The following is a 25,022-nucleotide window of genomic DNA, read 5'->3' as shown; positions in this document are numbered from 1 at the left end:
AGATGCAAAGCAATGTTTGTGTACTTTACTAGTTGTACAATGATGTGGCCATTGTGCGAGGTTTGTGAAATTGTGAAATTTGCTCTTCCATATGAACCTGATAAGAATAGAGCTATATTAAATTCTAGAGTGCTAACTCCTCATTCTTGCGCGGAGACGCTTTGAAGCCGTCCTGGGCGCAGACATTTTGAATTCATGTGCATGTTTGTAGAACAAACTGAAATTAGATGGAGTGAATTTTGAAAGTGTATTCTACATGCAACGCGCAAGTAGAACATACGCAAACAACTTAAGCGCGTCATGACAGTTCCAAAAACGTCACGACAAAAAGCATCTGCAGCGAATACGTGAACGCGTTGCATTGTTTGCGTAGAGCAAAATGACACGCTCATTTGCTGATGGTGCATTTCGGTTTTGGGCGCATCGACTGCGATGATGCACCGATATGGAATACAAATGCAGATATGCAAATAGTCGTACAAAAGCCGTACAAAATTTCTAGTTCTCCATAGGTTTGTGTACAAACATGGATGCGCCCATCAGGCATTACTTTGTACACTGAGTTTAGCGCTCTAGTAATTTAATATAGCTCTATGGAATGAACACATTTCTGGTATCAGTATCAGTCATGGATGTTTTTACGTTTTCTTGCGGCCAGTTTGGTTAGGAAAAGGTGAAAATTGCTGCTTGGTTACGAATCCATGTCCAATATAGATTTATGATAAATAATGTTGAAAATAAATAGGGCTGTCCGTTTTTTGAACAATTTATTATGGATTACTCGAAACTGCGTTGAATATTTGGATATTCAAAAACTGCCAGCTAAAACTGTGTGCTGCGATCGATATGGGGCGCTTGAGAGTTTTGCAGCATTTTATAAAGGGTTACCTGATAAAAGGATGTTAACAATGCCGTCGACAAAAAACGTTAGACGACAAAGAAAGTGGCATCTGACAAAAAAGCGCAGCAACTTTACAGTAATATAACATCACGGTCGTGTGGGTACGGGTATGTGCATACTGTTTTGTTTTTGTTTTTTTTCCTTTGAATATTCATACAGGCAAAAACCTATTCGAATATTTAGTTGATCGAATATTCGACATATTTTCCTGCTGCGAATTTTACTTGTGTGATAATACAACCCACTTTGTTTGTATTTTCCGGCACAAATGGGCATTTTTATTTTGCTAACATTTCACGCTGTTTTAAGGTGTTTGCTACATTAATGGCCTCTTCAGCGAAAGCACAATACCTGCAAACTTTCTTTAAAAGTAGGAGCAAGAAATAAAGCGTAAATGCAAGAAATGTTTTTGTTTTGAAGTGTAGTTGACATAATCAAGGACTGGATCCTAATGATTGTTTTTTTCGACAAAATATATTCCAAATTAAATGTTTCATCTAATGTTCAGTTACTTACAAAAAAAGTCAATGTTTTCATATAATATATTTGTTGTATGTTCTCCTCATGGTTGTTTCTCTTAGAATATATAGATGGAATAAAATGGTTTGTAATTATTAAAAATTATCTTGCAATTCTTGTCTGCGTGGAATGATTAATAAGTCTATATATGGAATGATTGGACAATGCTTACGTGAGTACGCTGTGAAATTTTTTTTTTGGGGGGGGTGGGTTGAAACTCGATATGATGCTCTTCCTATTCAGTAATTAGATATTAATGTTAATTTGAACAAAACTAAATGAAGTAAGAACCATGGAAAACCGATTTTTGAAAAGATTTTTTTATTGTATTTAATTCTCAATAATTAAAGCATAAATCATAAATACGTGTACACTTTAATATTGGTAATTTGTTAACCGTCTACATGTACAACTAATATACAAAATAATATAAATATTAACATATTATCAATTACTTAAACAAAACTTTATAAATAAAACCCCGCAATTTAGTAAAACAGGAATGACTGAATAATAGCATATATAAGTAAATAAACCAATGACAACATTGAATAGTGTTTAATATTTGAAAAAAAAAAATTAAAAAAAATAAGGCACCAGTACATCATGGTTGAGCAGATTATCAATTTTAAAGAAATTTGGAATACAGAGTTACAATGAAATATGCAAGGAATTCTGGCAAAATGAAACAGAATTGGGCAGTGGTCAAAATGAGGGTTTGCGGCTTTTACAAAAAGAATAAATTCTAATAACAACAATGTTTGCTGCACTCAAATTGGACATTCCATTGACAAGCATACTTGTATATGGCGGTTTTAAAGTTTGTATGAAATGAAATGTCAAAAAAAATAAAATACTGAGAAAAACTCTTTCAAGTTGAAAGTGTAGTTGAAAGATGAGAGATGCAAATAGTTTTCCTTAAAAAGCACTTTCATACCACAATTTTTATACTATTTCTTTAAAACATGCGTAGAAGACAAATCAAATCCCAATTTAGAAAGTACAAAATGTATCAATAAATCTGAAAATCAAAAAAAAATCGCCTCCAATTATTTTCTTTCATTTTTCTGCACTACAGCCTTTGCCCAGTTCTGTCTCATTTTGTCAGAATGCCTCACTTAATATTTACTGATGGTAGCCATTTAAACTCGGAAACGATTTTCAAAAGGCCAACCTCAGTTTCAACAAAACATGAATATATTTTCTCCCACCTTAAAGCTCCAAAATGTAAGAAACAAAATATTCAATGAGTACTTAACACTTTGGCTCTGGTGGCTGGAGTTGCAACATACAACCTAAAATGTTAAAATACAACACAGTTACAACCAAAATGTTCAATGAGTACTTTACACTTTGGCTCTGTTGCTGGCTGGAGTTGCAACATACAACCTAAAATGTTAAAATACAACACAGTTACAACCAAAATGTTCAATGAGTACTTTACACTTTGGCTCTGTTGCTGGCTGGAGTTGCAACATACAACCTAAAATGTTAAAATACAACACAGTTACAACCAAAATGTTCAATGAGTACTTTACACTTTGGCTCTGTTGCTGGCTGGAGTTGCAACATACAACCTAAAATGTTAAAATACAACACAGTTACAACCAAAATGTTCAATGAGTACTTCACACTTTGGTTCTGGTGGCTGGAGTTGCAACATACAACCTAAAAATAATGTTAAAATAAAACACAGTTACAACCAAAATTCACGACTATTAATTCTCCCCTTTCACAAAACTTCAGTAAAAATGACGATAAAAATGATCGATTTTACAGTTTAATCAAAAATGGAAAAAGATAGAAAGCACAAAGCTTACAACATGAACATGAGCTTTTAAGACAAAAATGTGTAGGTACATTATCAATGTGCAAAAATGGCTTTTCTAAAGTTTCATAAGCTCATAAAAAAGCAGAATTGTGAGCAAAAAGGCAGAAAAGGTTCCCTTTATATATAGAAGAAATTCCTTTAGAAGTTAAAGTCATTAAAACTAAAATAAACAAGTTCACCACTTGCTCCTAACTCCTTAAGAAGACTTATCTCAAAAGGTCACTGGTTTAACCCTAACTCCCTAGCATCTTTTACTAGGAACTGGACCTAGTCCATCAAAATTTATCAATCACTGTGCTTCCAATACAAAACTGTACATGACATAATGGAATCCACCACTGACGCTTTGGTTGGCATTCATGGACTTGCTAAACATGGCTTTTATCACAATAGCAGTACAGGAAGCTAGGCAAAATCAATCGGATACCCTTAGCACTGCTTCAGGCCATTAGGCCCAAGTCCATCGTACTCCATCAATATTTAGTCACGCCAGGCCTCCTGGACCAAGTCCCCCAAAATCCAGCAAAATTGGGGAATGGATTTTGATGGAGTTGTGGTGGTTAGGGTTAAGAACAAAAAATGCTTTAATTGGCAACATTGGATGATGTACATGTACGAGGAGACAGTATAATCTTTTCCCCACATAAACCCTCAGAAATGTTTATGCAAATTTGTTCATTTACTTGGACTTGGTACATAACTCTACCAGTGGGCAAAAACATGTATGTCCTTGTACATGTACTTCCATGCAAAACTTTTGGTTAGTATTAATAAAGTGCATTCCAAAACAAACCAAACTTGTTTGTTTTTCTATTCAAACCGCTTGTCACCTTACTTTCTTTTTGAAGATTGTTCAATCTTTATTGTAAGATTTTTAAAGAACATGTAATATTTCGGGGCCATGGAATCTCTTAATGAACATCTTCTTGCGACGTTCCACAGATACTTGTACTTTGTAGGTCCATTAATAAATTTTAAAGTTTTGAAGTTACGGAGAGAACTATCATACAAATATTGTACAAATGACTCTCAAGAGTCAATATTTGAAGGAGCTACCTTCATGTGGCCAATAGATCTTAATTTTTTTCCCCCAAAATGGTGTTTTTCGGCCGAAAATAATCCAACAGCAAGTGGTTAAAGTCAATAACTATTAAAAGCAAGGCAACATATAGAAACTATGTTTGATCAAAGTGCAGCGATCTGACTACACAGACAAGTTGAGTAAGGCACAAAATACGCAGCAAAAATGTGCCTTAACAACTAACATATATCTTTTCATATTCACAATCTAGTTACATTTGATTTTTCTAGTCAACATGACAAACGATGCGATAGATTTGGTATTTTTTATTTGCATATAGTGCACGGCTACTCATTATGTTGCAGTATAAAAACACAATACATTCGTGGATGGATCAGATGTCTCATGTATATTATTTACATCAATAGTACCAGAACCCCTTGGTATGGGCGCCATGCGTGGACACTAGAGGGCGCTTTGTAATCCATGTCCAGGACGGGAGGGACATACCACGTGTGCGTACTAATGTTGTGCAAACACGACCCCAAAACCGACACCGACTCGAAACTGACATCGGGTCGGGTCGGGTCGGGTTGTTTTTTAATCATTTCAGCCGGGTCGGGTTGGTTTTTGCGTTTGTGCGATTTCGGGTCCCGTCGGTTAAGCCATCTTGTGAAAATCCTGAAATAATCCGACATAAACTAAATTTTCCAGTTTGGAAATTCAAGCGGTGCAAGGTTATTGCAGAGTTACCGTGCCCAGTACGTAGAACTGGTCCAACGTTTACCTGCATTTTTTTGGCACCGCACGAATGTGCATGTACTATGTGGTTTGCGGTCTATCATGCACAGTCTGTAACATGTAGGCCCACCAGTAGGTCACGTTATGAGTCTTCATGGTACGTTAGATTCTATTACTGAGAGACAAGGATTTTCACGCCACGCGGGTAATTCAGACACAAAAAGTGGACACAGTTGCTCTAGCCAGTTATTCGATTGTATTTTGATTAGTTCAGTTTCCGGTTGGTTCGGGCCCGGTTTTGCTTTAATTTTTTTCGGGTCAGGTCGGGTTAGGTAGTTCAGATCGGTTTCGGTTCAGATTTGGTTTATATCTTCAATGTTTTGGGTCGGTTTGGCCTAGTCAACCCAACCCGATGCACAACATTGTTGCATACTGGTTTGCGAGCGTATGGCACAGAGCACGCTGGTCTTATCCTACTCTGAATGTGCACAATACCATAGCGTTTTTGCGTGAGCATCAGGCTTCATCGGCAATGCATTCATATGTCTCTCTCCAAGTGGTTTACCTTAGCTCTTCTTTTGTAACTGTTAAGGGGTACTCGTGCGCAGAGAACATTGGAAATTAAATACAAAAGTCACTTAAATAAGTCCATTAAAAAGCTGAGAAAACTTCAACCGTTTTAATCAATGCAAAACCAAATTGTATGACTGCCAAGTTTATGGAAAGACGACAACTGGTTGATTGCTTTTTTGTATAGATCTTTTTCAATGTACACCAAGAACCTAATATTGCCAAGTAACGTATCTACAAAGGAAACTTACTTTTATTGAAATGATATTCGCATGTATTTCAGTTATGTGAATTGTACATTTAAAAAAAAAAAATTGTTTCAGTACTATGATCCAAAAACCAGCTGTGCCCCCAATCCAGCATTAGGTACAAGCTGGCCAAGTCATGTACATGTACCTGCAATTTATATGGTGATTAACTGCCCTGCAGATCAAAGCTGAAATAGATGGTGATTATCGTAACTTGGTTCAACAAAGGACTGGTGGAATCATGTTTATACAAGGCGAGTCAAAAAGAAAGTGACCTGGATTAAAGGTACAGTCCATCATTTGTAATTTGTGCATTTTGTTCATTTGAAGCAACAACAGTTCTCAACAAGATGTTGAATCATGTTTTGAATTGGGCCTGATTTCAGCGTTCTCACTGAGCCGATTGTTGCTACGCGATGTCGCGCACTGAACCGACGAAATTATAGCAACCGTGCCATGTGTGCATTGTGTCAACCCTTGTGCGTGCTTTTGTCTTAAGACACATTCTTGAAAAGGCCTTCTTTCATTTATTTCTTCAAAATGACAGCATGCCATAAATTTAACAGGGAGTTTAGTTCCCTTACTATCTTTCAACCAAGTATGTTTTTCAACAATAATTACGTGAGTTACTTTATGGATAGCTGCATATGATGGACTGTAGCTTTAATGAATTGTTTCTTATCATCAAATTTGATACACCAATGAAGTATGTCTCAAAAGGGCATGTTCTTCCACTCATCTGAAGAAAAGAGGGATTACCTAAATTGATCCATGCTATCAAGAATAATGCAAGTTTTTAGTCAATTACCCTATGTTATCTTTATGAAATGGAGTGAGCCACATGTTTTCAAATTCTGTCACTTTTTTTTGACTCACCCTGTATGTTTGTACCGTAGCAGTGGTTTGCAACTGACTTCTGTGACATATGAGTACGCTGCAGCCTGTGCAGTGTCCTACATGTTCACCCCTAATATCTGCCGCACGTTCTCGTACACCACATAGCCGATACTCACTGCAGGAGCTACCTTCATGAAATTGGGTGCAATGCCTCGATATAAACCACGAACTCCTTCCTGTCTGTAAATGTCACGGAACAAGCTCACCATGGAATTGTCTCTGGTCACTGCAACGAGTGAGAAAAAGAGGGAGAAATGTACTTCACTTGAAAGGATTACATCAAGTATTAAATAAAAACGAACATTGATGTTTGTCGAACATCAGAACAAATGCATAGCTGCCAACTTTTCAAAATTCCAATTAGTAATCAACCCGCGCGGTCATTTTCAACTGCTCGTTTTATCAAAAGCTTTACCAACATCGAGTACAGGTACATGGTTTACATGTACACATACATGTGCATACCCTTCTTGTTGTGAATAATAATGTACATTGTACTGTAGGCCAAAAGATAATTTAAAAAAAAAAAAAATTTAAAAAAAAATTAATATTTTTTTTTTTTAATTAATTTTGTTTTAATGTCTGTATTTGTTTGTTGAAGTCAAATAAATAATAACAATAATAACGTGCGCATATTTTTTTAGCTGCATGCTATCGATGTGGAGTTTCCGAGTTCGTATCAATGTTTTTACACACAATGATTTAGGGCCACCGTATGCAATATCCCGCCAACATACCTTGCAAACGCATGCTGATTTATCTTTTCTGGACGTTGTGACAAACTCAAACTCTATTACCAATTATTCCAACCATACTCTTATTAAATTCCATGATTAAAATCTCGCACTGATGGGTCTCATCCCAGCAATAAAGCTCACGATCGTCACTGAAAAGTACTCACATACAGTACACACAACCACACATCCACGAGATGCACACAAATGACACACCATTGAAAAATAGTTTTAGTCTGGTCCTCAAGTACTCCACTGCACTCACTGCATTGATGTCTATCAGGTGCTTGACTGCATTCTTATTAGACTTGTCACCAGTCCATCCATTATCGCAACATTTCGCCAGAAGTTTTTGGTCAAAAACGATACTTTACAAGTATTTTTTTGTTCGTTAGGTAGAAAATGGGAAATTCGTAATGTTTTAGCGGCAAATTTGTATTTTCGTAATTTAACAAACAATTTGTAATAATTACGAAAAATTCGGAACAGTTGGCAGCTATGCAAATGCTTTTACAACTGTCAGAACAGTAAAGTTTTTAAATGTGAGGATTTTCATCAAGTATCAAAACAATAATGACCAAAAATCAAATATGTGAACTATGATGGCGACAAACATCAAAACAATCATTTTCATGAAATATCAAAATAATGAATAAGCGTGCGCGCTTGATAAACATCAAAACTAGCAGCTGACATGTGAAGGTGCATTAACCAATGAGGACTCGGCTCTTGATCATGAATATGTATGAGGTAAAGTAATAAAAACAATTCCAGTTGCCTTCAGGCTAGTCAACCATGTACACAGGACTGAACATGATGCATTAACCAATGAGAACTCGGCTCTTGATCATGTATATGTATGAGGTAAAGTAATAAAAACAATTCCAGTTGCCTTCAGGCTAGTCAACCATGTACACAGGACTGAACATGATGCATTAACCAATGAGAACTCGGCTCTTGATCATGAATATGTATGAGGTAAAGTAATAAAAACAATTACAGTTGCCTTCAGGCTAGTCAACCATGTACACAGGACTGAACATGATGCATTAACCAATGAGAACTCGGCTCTTGATCATGAATATGTATGAGGTAAAGTAATAAAAACAATTACAGTTGCCTTCAGGCTAGTCAACCATGTACACAGGACTGAACATGATGCATTAACCAATGAGAACTCGGCTCTTGATCATGAATATGTATGAGGTAAAGTAATAAAAACAATTACAGTTGCCTTCAGGCTAGTCAACCATGTACACAGGACTGAACATGATGCATTAACCAATGAGAACTCGGCTCTTGATCATGAATATGTATGAGGTAAAGTAATAAAAACAATTCCAGTTGCCTTCAGGCTAGTCAACCATGTACAGAGGACTGAACAGTAAGGATTGCTTACACTGCGCTTGAAGTCTTGTCCTGACCAGCGCTAAGGGATAGCTGGCTATCTGACCGCATGTACTTGAGAATGTACCGCAGGCCAGCAACACCAGAGTAGGAGGTGCAGAAGACTCCCGGTGGTTCTTCAACCAGCGATTTTTCACAGTCTGGAAGAAAAGTCAGAATTATTAGAATCTAATAATAAATTATAAACTGACAAGTAATTCAAGATAGATGAATCGAAATTGGATCACTTATGCCGACACAAAATCGAACACAAATTTGTTGATTATGTCTAAGGAAAGGTTGATATGGATGTAAGGGGATTACCGAATGCCACGAGAATAACATTTCATTGAAAAGGTATATGCCCAAGCAACAGATATTAACCGTAACCCCCTAGGCCCTTTTGACTAGGAACCATCCTCAGTCCTGCAAAATTCTCCAATTGCCACCATGTAAAACTTTGATTCAGCCTCAATCCTCCAAAATCGTATGTTACTTCTTGAATTTGTTCAGTGGAGGGGTGACCACTGCCTCAATCCTTCAAAATCCTCCAACGGCTGAGGCAGTGCTGATGACATTTAGTAGCAGTGCGGACGATATCGAGTATAATGCAGGGCTCCATTATGCCTGGTTGAACATAAACAAAGCTGGGTACAGCCTACGAACTCGTCACAATGCGTCCTCCACAATCGACCAACACTTTTTTGCCACTCGGCCGCAATCCTCCAAAATCCTCCAAATCCTTCAAAACCACCTGGAGGACTTTTGAGGATTGAGGAGGGTTAGGGTTAGGGTTAAATTGCAGCAAGGAAAGTGTGACCTTTAAGTCATCAATTCGGGCGATTCACAATGCAGTGCGCCACCAAGAGTTTGCCATGGAGAGTCAACTTTTCAAGTTTACAGTCGACAAAATATGGCCCATTTGAATGAGTGTCAGTGGACAACTTGAGCTAACTTGTTATAGATTGGGGCATAGCGTTCTGCCACCTTACAAAAAACACCATATTGATAAAAAGAAAGGAAAAGGGCAAACATATACTCGAATCATACGCTTACGAAACTACTGACCGGAAAAAACAAACAATTTCAAATGTCCCGCGCTGCTAATTTGTCGACCATCTCCCACAATGCACTGGGAAAAATGAACTCTCTGTGGCAAACTATTGGTGGCGCTCTGCACTGTGAATCGCCCGAATTGATGGTCGCTTTTCTCTGTGGACTGATCGATTTGTGGAAAGAAGATAACTTTCCAGGTACAATAAGAAGTTGCATGGATTGATTGATTGGAATCCTGGCTTACCTCATAGACTGCAAGGTCAATGCCGGCATATGGGATGATACCAAGCACGTTTGGTATGTAGCCCTTGTAGAAGCACCTCAGTCCTTCGTTCTTGTACACCTTGACTGCACAGTCTAAGATGCCTTTGTACTGGCCAGTCTTCCTGATGGCTAACCTCGTCTTCAGTACCTGTAACGCATAAAAAAAACAATTACAAACAAATGACAATAACTTATTAAGTTACCATTTCATGCAAACTGCACAATTCTAAAACACTTGTACAGGGTGGTTAAAAAAAAAAGGACACCCACATTTGACAGCAATTTTCACCTATTTTTAAATTTTCTTTTTTTAAAAACTGTCGATTACTAACTATCAAAGTACTGGCCTTTAAGCAAATGTGACGAAAAATCGTTGCATTTGCACATTTTGTCGTCGAGCTATGCTAATTTGAACATTTCATGTGCGAAACCTGTTTGTCCACGGAGGTATACATGTACATTCCCTTCGCTTGACTGAGCTCAGCTATCGGAGCTTTATTTGAAGGCAAAATATTAGCACACTTCAAACAAGGATTGCTATTTCAAATGCTTTTTCTTTTCGTTGTGTTACTTTAATATCATCAAAATATAAATAAAGGTATCATCTTTCTCTCAGGCATTGAAATACTGTTAACACAAAATGCACCAATGCATGCTTGAACATCATTTGAAAAAACGCGCTAACAATGAAGCCCATCTTAACATTTGAAAAGGGCATGACATTTGATTGTTATGTTATGTAATGTTATGCAACAATGAACTGAAGCCGACAGCTCATTGAGTAGATGATCTTAAAACTGACATGAATAATTGGACAGCTTTAATAAAAGTTAACAGGGCAAGATATATTTTGGTGGGAAGGTTTTTTAATTTGTATGAACTACGAAAACGTCCAATTTAATAACCCGTGGACAAGACTGACTTTGGTGACTTTTATTCAAATTAGCATAATATCACTATTTTTGCAACTTTTACTAAGCTTTTTTTCACCATGCATGGTTAAAGGCCTATACTTAACTTCTACAGTGTATGTGAAAAGATATTTCAAATACGTTCATTAAGTAGGTGAAAATTGCTGTCAAAAGTGGGTGTCCTTTTTTTTAACCACCCTGTACACAAATCTTGGAGGGGTAGGCCTATACTGACAACCTGGTTATTTTAAACATGAAGTAAATCATTTGGAAATCATTGGAAATTTATAATTTTGGACGTGTTTTGTTTTTTTGACCGAAACGTATTTATGGGAATAAATATGTGCCTGGCTGGTATTAAACAATGTATGTTTAAAACCTGGTCTCCAATAACGGCCCAAGCCAAATATTGGCGTCAAGGTTCCAAGCCGATTCAAACGTACCTGTTACCTACATGTTAAAAACCAGCCAAGCATCTACTTATTCCCTTAATTATAATGATGAACTGTTTCATCGCGAGCACGTTGGAGAACTGCAGATAAATTTCATTTGCAACAAAAACACATTTTTTCTTCGCATCCAATAGTCATGTTAGTGCTGCAGAGTTCTTCCTGTGTGCACAAACCATGACTGGCCTTTTGTCGTAAAGGAACGCCTGAGAACTGGAAGGGGCCGTTCGCATGCGTCAAACGGGAGGTAGCTCGAACAAAAGAATGTGCTCCTGGCGCGCACACGCATGCGAATGGACAATGTAGTTTTGGTGTCCCGCCTAAGTTACACATCATCTTGACATCAACAGTCATAATACAAAGATACAGAAAATAGCATTCCGAAGCGAGAAAACTGCATCTTAACCCTAACTCCTGGGGCTCTTTTACTAGAAAGTATCCTGAATCCGCCGAAATCCACCAATTTTGTCACGCAAAAAATGCTGGTATCCTGAGTCCATCAGAATCCCCCAGTGTAGATACTGGAGGTATCCTGAATCCGCCAAAGTCCACCAGCAAAAGTCTTGATGGATTCTGGCGGATTCAGGATACCATGGTGGAATAAAAAAAAAATACAGCATGTTTTTCCACAGAATCTTCAAAATCCATCACCTAAATTTCTGGTGGATTTTGATGGATTCAGGATACCATGCTCACATAAAAATGTGATGTGTGTTGTTGCATAGGATCCATCAAAATACACCAATGCATGGTTCAACTGCTGGTGGGTATGATGTGGGTTGTTTTTCGTTTCAACTTGGGCTGTGAAAATTTTGTATACTATGATGTTTGCTTTGTCTGGAAGGGCTATTTCAATGAGCCATATTGTCCGACCCCAGCATTGCTTTGTCTGGATGAGTTATGTATATAATCCATTGTTTATATGCTGAGGCCTAATAAGCCGCAGTCACAAGCTCCCAACCACCCAGTACATACATTTTTGTACAGCATGTGACAGACCTGGCAGGGCTACAAGCAGTATTTGCTTGACCACAAACATTGCCAAGAGTTATTCTGTTGAGATCCTGAATCCGCCAAAGTTCCCCAAAAAAGCTCAATATGGAGGTATCCTGAATCCATCAAAATCCTGCAGTTCCGCTAGGCTTACAATCCTGAATCCATCAAAATTCCCCAGTTTGTTCAATATGGAGGTATCCTGAATCCGCCGAGATCCCCCGAAACAGGGGGGTGGATTTTGATGGATTCAGGTAAGTTAGGGTTAATACACACCTGCAGCATGGAATGTTAGTATTGTTTTGATTTAGAACAGCCAGACTTTGAATTACCTCCATGGGATAGATCATAGTCTGTGAGAAGACACCAGCCAACGATCCGGCCATGAATCGATGGTGTATCCGCAACTCTCGACCCTCACTCTTTATTAACTTCTTCAACTGAAGTGAAACAAAAATAAAAAAAGGAATTAAAATATATAAATTATTACGTTCAAGGAAAAACAATTCAGGTATTTTAACCAGTACCCGCATGGCCGAATGTTACAAATTACACGTACGTGGTAAGTTAACAGATACACCATGGAATTAGTCACTTCTGTGAGTCAAGGTGATCCGCGGATCGCCTTTTTTGCAGCGATTCCCATGTTTTGTGTTCTTTAAAAAAGTCAAAATTTTGTGCATTTTTAAAAGACCTCAAATGACCCCTAGATGACCTTTGACCTCCAATTTCGGAAGACTTGTGATGAACCCCCACCCAAGGATCACTTCATCCAAGTTACATGAACAATGACCTCTAATGACCCCCTACATGACCTTTGACCTCAGTAATCCGATGGAGAATTGTGTCTTCCAACCCAAGGGTCACTGTTCAAAGTTTCATCAAAATCCAGGAAAGCATGTAGAACTTATACATTTTTTTTCAAAAACTTAACCTAAACTTTAACATACATACCTGGTACGTGTACAGGGATACGGAGATACAGGGATACAGAATTTACGATTGTAAGTGTCCCCCAAAACTTCATTTAGGCGACACAAACATGTAGGGTTCTGAAAAGAACCAGTTGGGAGATTTGTTCCAGAAATTCCCATTAACATTATGCATACAACTGTAGGATTTCAGTTAATCAGTACAGCATGGCAGAGATCTGCATGTAGATGACTGAGAGACCTGATAGACCTTATTCGAGAGGAAGCCATTTTAAATCGTGTTCCCTGAATCTATTTTGTAAAATATAAACTGTTGAATGGGATGGTGCCAGACTACTTTATGACTGGAGTGCGTTCCAAGACTCACTTTAAATTTTTTTTTCAACATGTAGCTTAAAACATAAGGGCATGTTTGAACACATATTTGAAATTATTCATCCGAGCAGACTGGTATAAACTTGTAATGAACTTTTATTTCATCGCTATCATTTTGCTTTTAGGCGCAAGTTCCAAAAATGAGGAGTTTACCTCGCTTTAAATTTAATATGGCCGACTTGTGAATACAGTCTACTGCAAGTTATAACATCAACATACGTGTGCGCAAGATGTTTTCTACTCACATGCTCGTAAGCGACGAATTTCAGGGCTGTTTCTGGTGCAATCTTGACTACGTTGATACCATTGCCTCTCCACATGGACATTAAGCCACCCTCTCGATACATGTGTTGGAAGCCAGAGATGATGCTAAGATTCTGCTTCTTGGATCCAATCACCTGACGGAGGAATGGTCAACATTCAACTGATGAGAATTACAAGGTTTTACATTCAATTCACATAAACGTAGGACTGAATGAGTTGGGAGATAAAAAAACACGTTAGTAAACTTTGCTCTTGTGTACATGTATGGCTGTGCATTTACGGGTAGTACGGAAAATGGGTACCCGAATGAAAAAAAAAACAAGGGTACCCAGGAACCCGTTATTAACCCAACCCCAAAATTCAAATCTTGGTAGTTGCTGGCCAGATTGTTCATAAAGGTCCGCACGATAATACTTCCACATCGGTGCATAAATACAGCAAGGTACAAGTGTGTACAGTGAGCTTCGTAGCTTAACGGTGTAAACTACATGTTTTGCGAGTCATAAACATGAAATCTGTCTTGTTGTTCCATGTAGCCTGGTTTTCATTTGAAAATTCTCCAGAAATGACATTCAAAACCTTTCTTTGTCATTGTCTGAGAAGTTACTGGGTAATTGTAAAGTTGGTTATGGGTACCCGATTCTATATTCTGGAACCGATTCCTGACATTAACAATCGGGTACTCAGATACCCGGTTCCAACGCACAGCCCTACTTTTGTAATATATTCAAACAGAGATCTTGCAACAACAAAAACAGAAGTCAACTTGACAGTTACAAAGCAGACAGTTAAAAAGCACACAGCTAAATGCATCATTGAGGGAAAGGGTGGGGTTTAAAATGGAATGCGATGGTTGGGGGAGGGGAGGGGTGGGTTTTAACCATGTCACAGAGAACCCCAAGGAAGAGTTGCCTGTGGTAAGCTTTTAATTAAACGACCAACGATATGTAAGCAAAATAACCGAGCCACAGCTTTTGTCCATCAGTAAAGGGCAAAACCCAATTTAATAAAAAAATAAACCACATCCATTGCAGTTAAACTACAAAATACAATTCAAATATCTAGCAAGAACTTGTACCTGGAAGATGACTTTAAGCCTGTCCAACGGTGCAGTGACGGTTCTTGAGACAGCGCCTGCTGCACCCCCAGCAAGGAGAATACGCCACCATCTACCTGTCTGCCTCTCATCTTCAGTGAATTCATCTGGTACTGAAAGGGTCTCGCCGATATCTATAAACTATTCAAACAGTATATATACGAAATTTCAAAACTCATCCTGCATTTTTTCATTCAACTGCGGAACTCACAGGAGCTAATTATTTACAAATTATCGAAGACATCAGCATGAATACCGGTAGGATAAGATTTCCATGACAAATAACACATTCTGAATTCGAAAAAAAGCAAGCAGAAAAAGATTGAAAATGAGCTGCTCTTTACATCAAGGAGAGATACCACCGGCGGATTTTTAATTTTGGGGGGGGGGGGGAGGAAAACTTAGGGAGGTGCTGCCGCAAAACACCCCCGAGCGCAAATTAATTCCCTCCCCCCCCCCCCAAGAACCCTTTATCTGTAGTTATTTCTACCGCCATTAGTACTATATTGCTCTCAACAGGTAAGGGCATTGCTAATCTAAATCGTACATCCGACACTGTAAATAATTGTCTGTTTTGTACAGCGCCCCTCTACAGAAACATGAATAAAACATCTGACGCCCCACTGGAAAATCCCTCCCACCCTGTTTGGAAAATGTATAGATCTGTTACTGACAGATGCTACTCAGAACGCACCCGACAAAAGGCAGGGATCTAATTTAACGATCAAATAACAGGGTTAACTTAAGTATGAACATTAAAAGCAATATGGTTCTCAATAAAAGTACTGACTACAGTGGAACGCCACTATACCGAAAACCACTATACCGAACATTCGGCTACACTGAACATCGTCCTTGGCTCCCAGTTTTAATGTACAAAACGTACCGAACATTGTTGTTGAAAAAAAAAATTCAACAAAAAATCTACCGGTTGTGTTAAATGCTATTTGGGCCACATTTAATTCCTGAACATCAAACCACCCATCATGTTTGAATGTTGAACAGCGATAGATGGCTATTATTTCCCCAAGGAATAAAAGGGAAAACCACCTGTTGCTAAGGTTTTGTGACGACTCCTCGTGCGGCCGTGGGATGTGAGAAATGCCAGTTCACTATTGGTTCAAGAGGTACTGGCGGTTCTAAATCACTATACTGAACGATCATTATTACGAACACTTTCTGTGGATCCCGTAATGTTCGTTATATCGGCATTTCCACTGTACTTACTGTTGCATGTTTCCAGTATTGACTACTTACTGTTGCATGTTTCCAGTATTGACTACTTACTGTTGCATGTTTCCAGTATTGACTACTTACTGTTGCATGTTTCCAGTATTGACTACTTACTGTTGCACGTTTCCAGTATTGACTACTTACTGTTGCATGTTTCCAGTATTGACTACTTACTGTTGCATATTTCCAGTATTGACTACTTACTGTTGCATATTTCCAGTATTGACTACTTACTGTTGCATATTTCCAGTATTGACTACTTACTGTTGCATGTTTCCAGTATTGACTACTTACTGTTGCATGTTTCCAGTATTGACTACTTACTGTTGCATGTTTCCAGTATTGACTACTTACTGTTGCATGTTTCCAGTATGTGTAGATATCCTTGAGGTCTGCGCTTGGATGTAACAAAAGATAATTCCTCCATTCATTCCAGTCTACTTTGAGGGAACCATCCTTATCCATACTGTAATAAAAAAAACCAAAGATTCATGATCTTACTGTGAACAGTGATGAACGTTTCCTAGTACATAAATACAGGGTGTCCCCCCAAAAAACTCAAAGTGCCCTCTTTTTCAGAGCTTTTAAAATAATCCACAGCAAATATCGATGCATGTTTGGAGAGTAGGCCCTATGGTTCATAAGCCTTCAACAATGAAAACATCTTTCCAATCGGGTAAATATTTATTGAGTTATGGCCAATTTAAAAAAGTACAGATTTTTTTCATTTTGTCCGAGGTCTTAAATGTCATTCATTAGGAATGTAATGAATTTGCGGTGAGGGTAGTTTTGCTTTCTTTATTTCTTTTTTTTTTTTTACTTTCTTTCTTTATTTGGTTCTTTATTTTTCACTTTTGGCAACAACGGTCATTTCTCCTTTTGCAAGAAATGGTAGTCCTGAAAAGGACTGTTTGGTTAACTATTTAGATGTTTACTGTTCTGTTCTGCCCTCTACTTGGCAGCCTCTTTCAGGAATGCAAGTTTCGGCCTGTGTCTTTATTGCAGCAGTGACATATCAGTCGCTGAGGACAAAATGATAAAACGGTACTTGTTTTCAATTGGCCATTACTCCATAAATATTTATCCGATTGCAAAGATTTGCTCCTTGTTGAAAAGCTAATGAGCTATACTCTTCAAACACATGGTATGTATCGATATTTGTATTTCTTTAAAACTGTGAAAAAGAGGGTGCTTTGAGGGCTTTTTTTTTTTAGGACACCCTGTGGTTCATTTTCTGACATAGTGTACAGGCCACTTGATGATGAAGCTACATGTGTCGCTTGTCCTCCCTTCACCTTTATCGACAACTATGCAGGGTTTTATGAAACAAAGACAAATGAAACCAGATTAAGGGGCAACCTACGTTTAAAAAACACAAAAATGAGTAAAATTGAACACAATTCAAATCACATCACGTACATAGTAAATATGACACCACATCTGAAACATGTAAGTCAACAAACTGTATGATACCGGTATGGACATGGGATTTATTGGAGAAGTTAAACAGTGAGCATTGCAAAAAGTGGAGAGAGTTCCAATACCCGGACATCACTTGACACTCTGTGCACAAACCCTATGAGACTGGTGTGAAAAAGTCTAAGTGTTTTCTCAGTAAATGTTTTAACAGTATTTTCCCTGGTAAATTGGACTTTTTAGGACTTTTTTTGTGATGGCTGATAGGTCAGATATCCATGTATGGGATTCTTCCCCCAAAAAGTAACCTGTTGGAAAGACAAAACATCAGGTAGGCTTAAAATGGAAAACTAAATCAAACTCTGGAGTTTTATCAACAGGTTATGATCATTTGCTTTTGTTAAAAATGTCAGATAAACATGTTATCAATGAAATTATGGCCCATGGGCCTTCAACTTGAACTTCAAATGCAATAATTACACAGAAACATGTCAAAACCACACTTGCAAATCTGAACTCTGTTCCCTCTCCACACAACAAGGCACAAAAACATACTTGAAACTGTAAGTGCCAATAATATGTGTAGTGGTGTTAAGTGTATCAAAATGAACAAAATCGATCATAAACAATGAAAACCAAAATTACAGCGTGAGGCAAGACAAGTTGGAAAGATTTTATGAAAACTGCACATTGCTATCATGCATTTTGTTTATGAAACTGAATCAGCAATTGCTAGCAATAATCAAGGGTTCTATAATTATTGTTAACAGTAGTTGACCCGATGAAGTGCAGTCAGGTATTAAGTGGAGTGAATGCAATTGCTGGGAACTTGTTGTGACTCCATACAATCGTCACAAAAGTTCCAATGAAGCTTGACAACCAATGTGACTGGTTGTCAGGTGCTTTGTGTGTTTGTCTGTTTTGCTTGGAAAACTGAGTTTTTTTAAAGAAATTTTCCGGCCAGCTTTGTTGTCAAAGGGTTGTTCAGTGATTTTCAAGCAGGAAATTCTGTATTAAGCTGAGTGTACAAATGTATTATAAAGATGAAAAAAAAAACCTCGAAAAGCAAAATGACATACTTTGCACCAACCGAAAGAACTGAAAATATGAAAATAAATCAACATGCAAACGAAATGTACGCTAGTACAAATGTACATGCAAACTGTATTATGAATGCGTTGATTAGTTTAAATTAATTTAGCTTGCAACTAAGCTCATGCATGTGTTGTGACCAAAAAAATATAAACAAATCTGAAATTGAGAAAGCAACTAAAACAACAACAACAATTTCAACAAACAAAACTGATGGCTCACAGAAATGCTCAGCAAATGTGTATTTTAAAAGCATGCAAATATCATGCAAATTTGTGTACACATAAACAGTGTAATCTCAACACCGGACCGAACTTCAAAATGTCAAACTCTCACTTACTAGCATACACATTCCACATCGTCTTCCAAATGTGTTGGCACTTCACACCCTTTACAACCTTTTAATCTGCAAGGGGATTTTGTTTCTTCAGTTTAACTACATGTACATGCACAGGAAGGTGTACTTAGAAATTGTTAGAAATCTTGGTAAATATGAAAGTGTCTTACAAAGCACGCAACCATTATTTGTCATCAGCCCACCAACTTTCATTTGAAATATATACTGTAGACTTTTTTTTCAGAAGAGCTTACAGGGAAGTTTGAAAGTGAAAATGAAAGTGAATACACTGCACTCTGTTCATGAATAAACCCAAACTTGAAAGACCAGAAGCAAAGCAACATGCCTTTTAAAGGGAATGTACATCATTGGATTTTGCTGTAATTCTCAGAAATGAACTATTTGAGGGGTCGGTATAATAGATCAAATATTGTTCCACTGATATGTTTGAAGTTTTGTGTTCGAAAATGCTGGAAAAAAACAAGAAAAACACAAATGGTGGAGTAGTCTGGTTCCCTGACTCCGCTAAAGATAAAATGGATCAATTTATAGATGCCGGAAATTTGTAAGGTATGGGAACCAGTCTAGCTGGCCTGCACCCGTTCATGAACATGTAACCAATAGCAAACAAAACTTGGACTGAAAAAAATGGTGAAGTTAGAGCAGTAGTCAGGTAGTTGAAAAATAGTTAGGTTTTTCCAACGGTGGTCGGCCGACCACTGTTGGAAATTTATACAAAAATACAATTTTCTTGAAAATGACGTCACACCAGGTGCCATAATTTTGCAGGATGCTTTAGACTGTCATTTACCAACATCTACATGTAGTAAGGTATTTCATAAAATCTTGGTAATTTTATTTTTCGATGTTTGCAAATGTTGTATATTCCCTTTTTAAAGGGAGGATACAACATTTGCAAACATCAAAAAACAAAATGATCAAATTATCACGCAATATCTTACTGGATTGCTAGGGAATGACTGTCCAAAGCATTCTGTAAAATCGTGGCTCTTTTTGTGCTGACATTTTCAAGAAAACTTGTATTTTTCCAACACTGGTCGGCCGACCAGTGTTGGAGAAAACTGCCTTTTAAAAAAAAAGTGCTCCTAAGTTTTCATATTTAGTTATTCCGCATTTTCTTTGCAATTGATTACACAACTGTGAAGGGGTAACAAGCCTTCTAGACTGATTCTCTGACCATACAATCCCCCCAAAGTCTATAAATTGCTCCCTTTCATCTTACGTGGGGTTAGGGAACCAGACTACAAAAGCATGGTTGGTTTTCTTGGATTTTCCAGCATCTCCGAACCCAAAACGTGAAGCGTCAGTTTAACAATATTTGCTTTAACATACTAATCCATTAAATCCATTTATTTCTGAAAATTGCAGCAAAAGCAAATGTTGTACATTCCCTTCAAAAACATTTTTGCGCACACATTTCCGCACACACTTTAATAATTAACAACAAAAAGCCACGCTTAGCTAATTAACGTTGCTATTCACCTTGGGTACTAATCATCGTCCATGTTCAGCAACACAACATGAAGTTGACATGTTGGAATTCTAACTGGGATCCTATTTCAAAGGTTCTGGTTGAAAGGAAACTAACCTAATGTGTAACCGTTCCCAAGAAAAAGGGTAAAAAACCTGCTTGTTTGTACATCGGATGAGGCTGATACATGTATGTTATGCTGATATGCCGTGTCCATTCAATGTACGTTACACATTGTGTGTGTCACATACATTGTAATACACACAGCACCAATACACAAATATTGTTTTTCGCACGTTTGCACAAGTGGAACAAGTGTGGCAGGATTCACAACTAGCACCCAAAAGCTTGATTTTTAAGAGTCAAAATTTTGACCCTCGAAATTCGTTCTCGCAAGAATAACACAACAATGCCCTGTTTTTAAAGGACGGTTGAGTGGACGTTTATATCCTGCTTTTAAATGCTCTTTCCAATTCAAATCATTTTGTTTGAAACGTGTTTTGTAGCCCAATTGGGCGCAATCCAGGACGTAACATTCCCTTTTTAATGCTACCCACAGCGCATACATATACACATGAATAGAATTTACGCACCTCTTCATGAGTCGATCTGCCTCTTCTTCACTCACAGATACTCCGAGTTTTCTCAACGATTCCAAGATCTCATGCACATCTAGATGGCCGTCCTGATTATGGTCAATATGCTTGAATACCAGTTTGAGTTGTTTTTCGTGCTCTGTGACATACTGCACAAACTCGGCAAAGTCCAAATGCCCATCTTTGTTCCGGTCACTCTTTGACATAAATTTCTGCAAAGAAAATTAAAAAGTGCAAATAGACTGTCATATATCAATGATTAGTTGTCATCTTGGGCCAGTAGCTCTCATTAAACATACCGGTACATGTACTTGACTGAATGCATTTATTTTCAAGCCAACAAACAAACAAACAAACAAACAAAACATATTGTAAGTTTATGGTAACCAAATCTACCGAAACTTTTTATTGCCGCATTTGGCCAAAAAAATTTAAATAAAGTATATTTTGAAGGTAAAAAAAGTGTTCCCTAGTCTTTTGTGTGTTATTTGTTAACCCCAACTCGCTATGCATCCTGCAAAATCCTCTAACTGCCTCTACATGTATGTAAATACTGCAAAAAGCCCGACTCAATGTGGTCCTTGGAGGGGTGACCACTGCCTCAATCCTGCAAAATCCTCCAGCATTCACTGTCAATATGTTGGGGCAGAGCCAGTGACATCCTGGAGCAGGGCGGAGGTTTTCAAGTATAATCTGGGCCTAAATGTATGCATGGCTGAGCACAAGCAACACAAGGTCTGGCCCAAGACCTTGACACGCATAGTGTATCCTGCAAAATCAGCCACACATTTTTGCCATATAGCCTCAGTCCTGCAAAATCCTCCATTTTGCAAAGAGGATTTGGGAAGGTTATTAGGGTTAAGGATTACTTCTAAGTTGGAAGTGTTTAGTTGGCTCCTTTTTGTGTGTGTGACTGACGCTATAATCCTCATTTTATGCTTGGCACAACTGCAGAATATCCTACCACCGAATACCAGTACAGCACCTCCTCTGTGCTCATGCTTGGTTGCTTCCATTGACGATTTTGTGTTCCCCACTTTGACCACAGAATGATCTGCAGTCACTCCATCCAGGGTACATGTGCATGCAGTTTGCAAGGTTTTGCAGTATTTTTAGAGGGAAATCTGATAATCTACTTCAAATGACTATACTTAATATTTAATGTTAAAAATGTTATTTTTATGGGATTACCATTTTTTCCAGCTACTGTAAATCATGTTCAATTCAGCCCTTAGCTGCGAGTCATGTTTTGATTCAATAAACCATTTAATGAATGAAACGAGTGAAAAGAATAACAAGCAATGGCAGCCATTCTGAAAATTTGAAAATTGTTTGTTATTCTACCTATATTTTTTCAAAGGACAAATCTTTGATGGCCCTAGCTATATGTGATGCGATCAAGCTAAATGAGTCGTTTGTCGGGGAACTTTCATTTGGAGATTCAGGCCAAAATACAGCCACTTCATCACATCACCTCATCACATCTCTCGGTGTTCCGACTTCCATAATTTTTGAACTAAAGATGGTACAGTAGCACTCAGCATGCAGTTTTCACATCAGTAATGCTGAGATTGTGCTGTTTCAAAACTGTTAACAAAAAAAATTACCAGGGTCGACAAACGACTCATTAAGCTTGATGCTTAAAATGTAATAAAGCACACCTGGATATTTTAGGCATGTGATTTTTCTAGGTGTGTGATTTTCTAGGCGAGTTATGTTTCTAGGTGTGTGGTTCTATGGTCCAAGCCGGGAAATATTTCATAATATTCATCTTGGTTTACAATAAAGGCTATTTTTCTCTTCACTGACATACTTTATTTTCCATAAAAGTATGAAGTATAATTATGCTGTAAATGTATGCCGAGGTGTGCGGTACTGAGGGATTCAGGCGTGCGATTATTTGCACTTCTCTGGAAGCTTTTAGGCGTGTGATGGCGTGGGGGTGTGATCGCACGCCTCAAAACAGAAGACTGTAGACCTATGTGCTCTACCACGAGATTTTCAGAACAGCCTCATTCACTTTTTTACACTGCACTGCATTGATTATTTCATTCCAGTGCTTTGACTTCATACATGTAGTCAAGGAGCGTCACACAATATTTGCATTTTATACTGCCTACTGCCTTTCCACGGCCTTGAAGCCATTTCTACTGAATGTGAAGCCATATTATAACTTAGTCAGTATGTGGTTAGTCACAGAGCAGGCAGTACAATAATTGATGCCTCCATGTGAATATGTTTAAGGGAAGATACAAAATTTGCACACATCAAAAACCGAAATGATCAAATTATCACGAAATACCTTACTGAATTATTAGGAAATGACATCTAAAGCATCCTGTAAAATCGTGGCTCCTGGCATGCCTGGTGGGCTGACACTTTCAAGAAAAACTGTATTTTTCCAAAGCTGGTCGGCCAACCGTTTTTGGTTTCACGAACTGACACTGACCTTAATTTCACCAATTAAAACGGTTTTTAATTAAATTTTTGTTAAAGCACACAAGTATACGGATGGATTAAATTCTTGTAAAACCTTTCAAACCGTTTTTCTCTGTTCCGTATTGCCACATCATGCTTGGGTGTCAGTTCGCAAAAACAGAAATCTTCCTATTTTGCGTCAATGTCTGATGTGCGCGGGCACTAGCGGGTGTCAGTTCGTGAAACCGAAATTGTTGATTACGTGGTTTTCACGAACTGACATCCACTTGCGCGTGTCTGTTTGTACTTTCGTGGTGCCAATGTCGATTTGTTCAACATTTTCAATCAAACTTCAAGCTTGCAATTTCTACAGCCATGACACTGACAGCAAAGATTGAGAAACCAAGATCCTAGTTTTATTATCGAAACTCAAAAAAGGTCTTCCAAAATGTCACACTTTTTGGGCCCATTATTGTGGAATTGCCCATCAGCAAATAAACTTTTCCTTAGCATAAATAATAAGCTTACCTGAGCGTGACCAGGAACAGTATGCACTCCTAATCTTTCCAGGCCTTCCTGCAAATCCTCAACATCAATGCGCCCATCCTTATTCACGTCCAACTGCCCGAACAATTTCGCGTAGTGAGCTTCATCCTCTGGTGTCAGGTGAGGGTGGGCCAATGACACATCAGAAGCTGTGTTCGAATCTACTCCAGGCATCGTAGTATTGAGACCCTTAGGTTAGAAACTCATATTGACAAAAAATAATGGTTTAAAACGATTTTTTTCGACGACGAATTTCTCCGACAGAGCAGAGTAAAAGCACCGTGCCGGCTAGGTCAGCGCGCATGCGCAAACATGGCAAGACTAATGAAGCAAAATGGTCGTACGTGGATACGGCTTAAAATTACACACGCACCTATGGAATTAGCTGCAGCCACTTTCCATAGACCGTATGTTATTTCAAGCCGTAGCCAAGTTATTCGGACGCGGCCATTGGCCATGGAGTAAAATGGGTGTGGCCAACCCCAATCTCATGTAAAAGTTTTTAGGGGGGGGGGTATCAGTCAGGCGCTTGCAACACGAGTTACGAAGTACATGTACTGTACATAAGTTGACCCACTATTTATTATAGTTTAAGTTCATAGAGAAGGACACAAACAGCAAAAGTGGGGGCTGCATGTGTGGATATGGTTAAATTAATCGTCTCTTTTTGGGGGTGGGGTGGGGTGGGGTGGGGGTGGGGGTGG

At 38.2% G+C, this 25,022-nt stretch overlaps 1 protein-coding gene across 2 annotated transcripts; it reads right to left on the bottom strand.

The window, feature by feature from the left end:
* Positions 1-5,660: 5,660 nt before the first annotated feature.
* Positions 5,661-24,633, bottom strand: LOC119734488 (calcium-binding mitochondrial carrier protein SCaMC-2-like). 2 transcript variants are annotated; one of them, XM_038208018.1, is made up of 10 exons: positions 24,301-24,633; positions 21,352-21,566; positions 19,270-19,335; positions 16,776-16,887; positions 15,171-15,329; positions 14,074-14,226; positions 12,854-12,961; positions 10,149-10,316; positions 8,862-9,009; positions 5,661-6,954 (listed from the first exon to the last, which is right to left on the bottom strand). In XM_038208018.1, exons 1-10 carry the CDS (start codon positions 24,490-24,492, stop codon positions 6,785-6,787), a joined length of 1,491 nt encoding a protein of 496 aa, XP_038063946.1. In that variant the 5' UTR covers positions 24,493-24,633; the 3' UTR covers positions 5,661-6,784. The 2 variants fall into 2 exon arrangements, with proteins under 2 accessions (XP_038063946.1, XP_038063947.1); XM_038208019.1 differs by lacking the exon at positions 19,270-19,335.
* Positions 24,634-25,022: the final 389 nt, after the last annotated feature.

This window comes from Patiria miniata, unplaced genomic scaffold (assembly GCF_015706575.1).
Source record: "Patiria miniata isolate m_02_andy unplaced genomic scaffold, ASM1570657v1 HiC_scaffold_27, whole genome shotgun sequence".
In the NCBI taxonomy this organism is placed as follows: Eukaryota; Metazoa; Echinodermata; class Asteroidea; order Valvatida; family Asterinidae; genus Patiria; species Patiria miniata.
This window is presented reverse-complemented; position numbering and strand designations above follow the sequence as displayed.

What these genes read in the sequence shown, in the direction of transcription:
- LOC119734488 (XM_038208018.1), bottom strand. Translation starts at nt 24,492, where the DNA reads ATGCCTGGAGTAGATTCGAACACAGCTTCTGATGTGTCATTGGCCCAC. An exon ending in GCAGATCGACTCATGAAGAG is followed by an intron (nt 19,336 to 21,351) that starts GTGCGTAAATTC and finishes ATCCCCTTGCAG; the next exon opens with ATTAAAAGGTTGTAAAGGGT. An exon ending in CTATGATCTATCCCATGGAG is followed by an intron (nt 10,317 to 12,853) that starts GTAATTCAAAGT and finishes TATGCGTTACAG; the next exon opens with GTACTGAAGACGAGGTTAGC.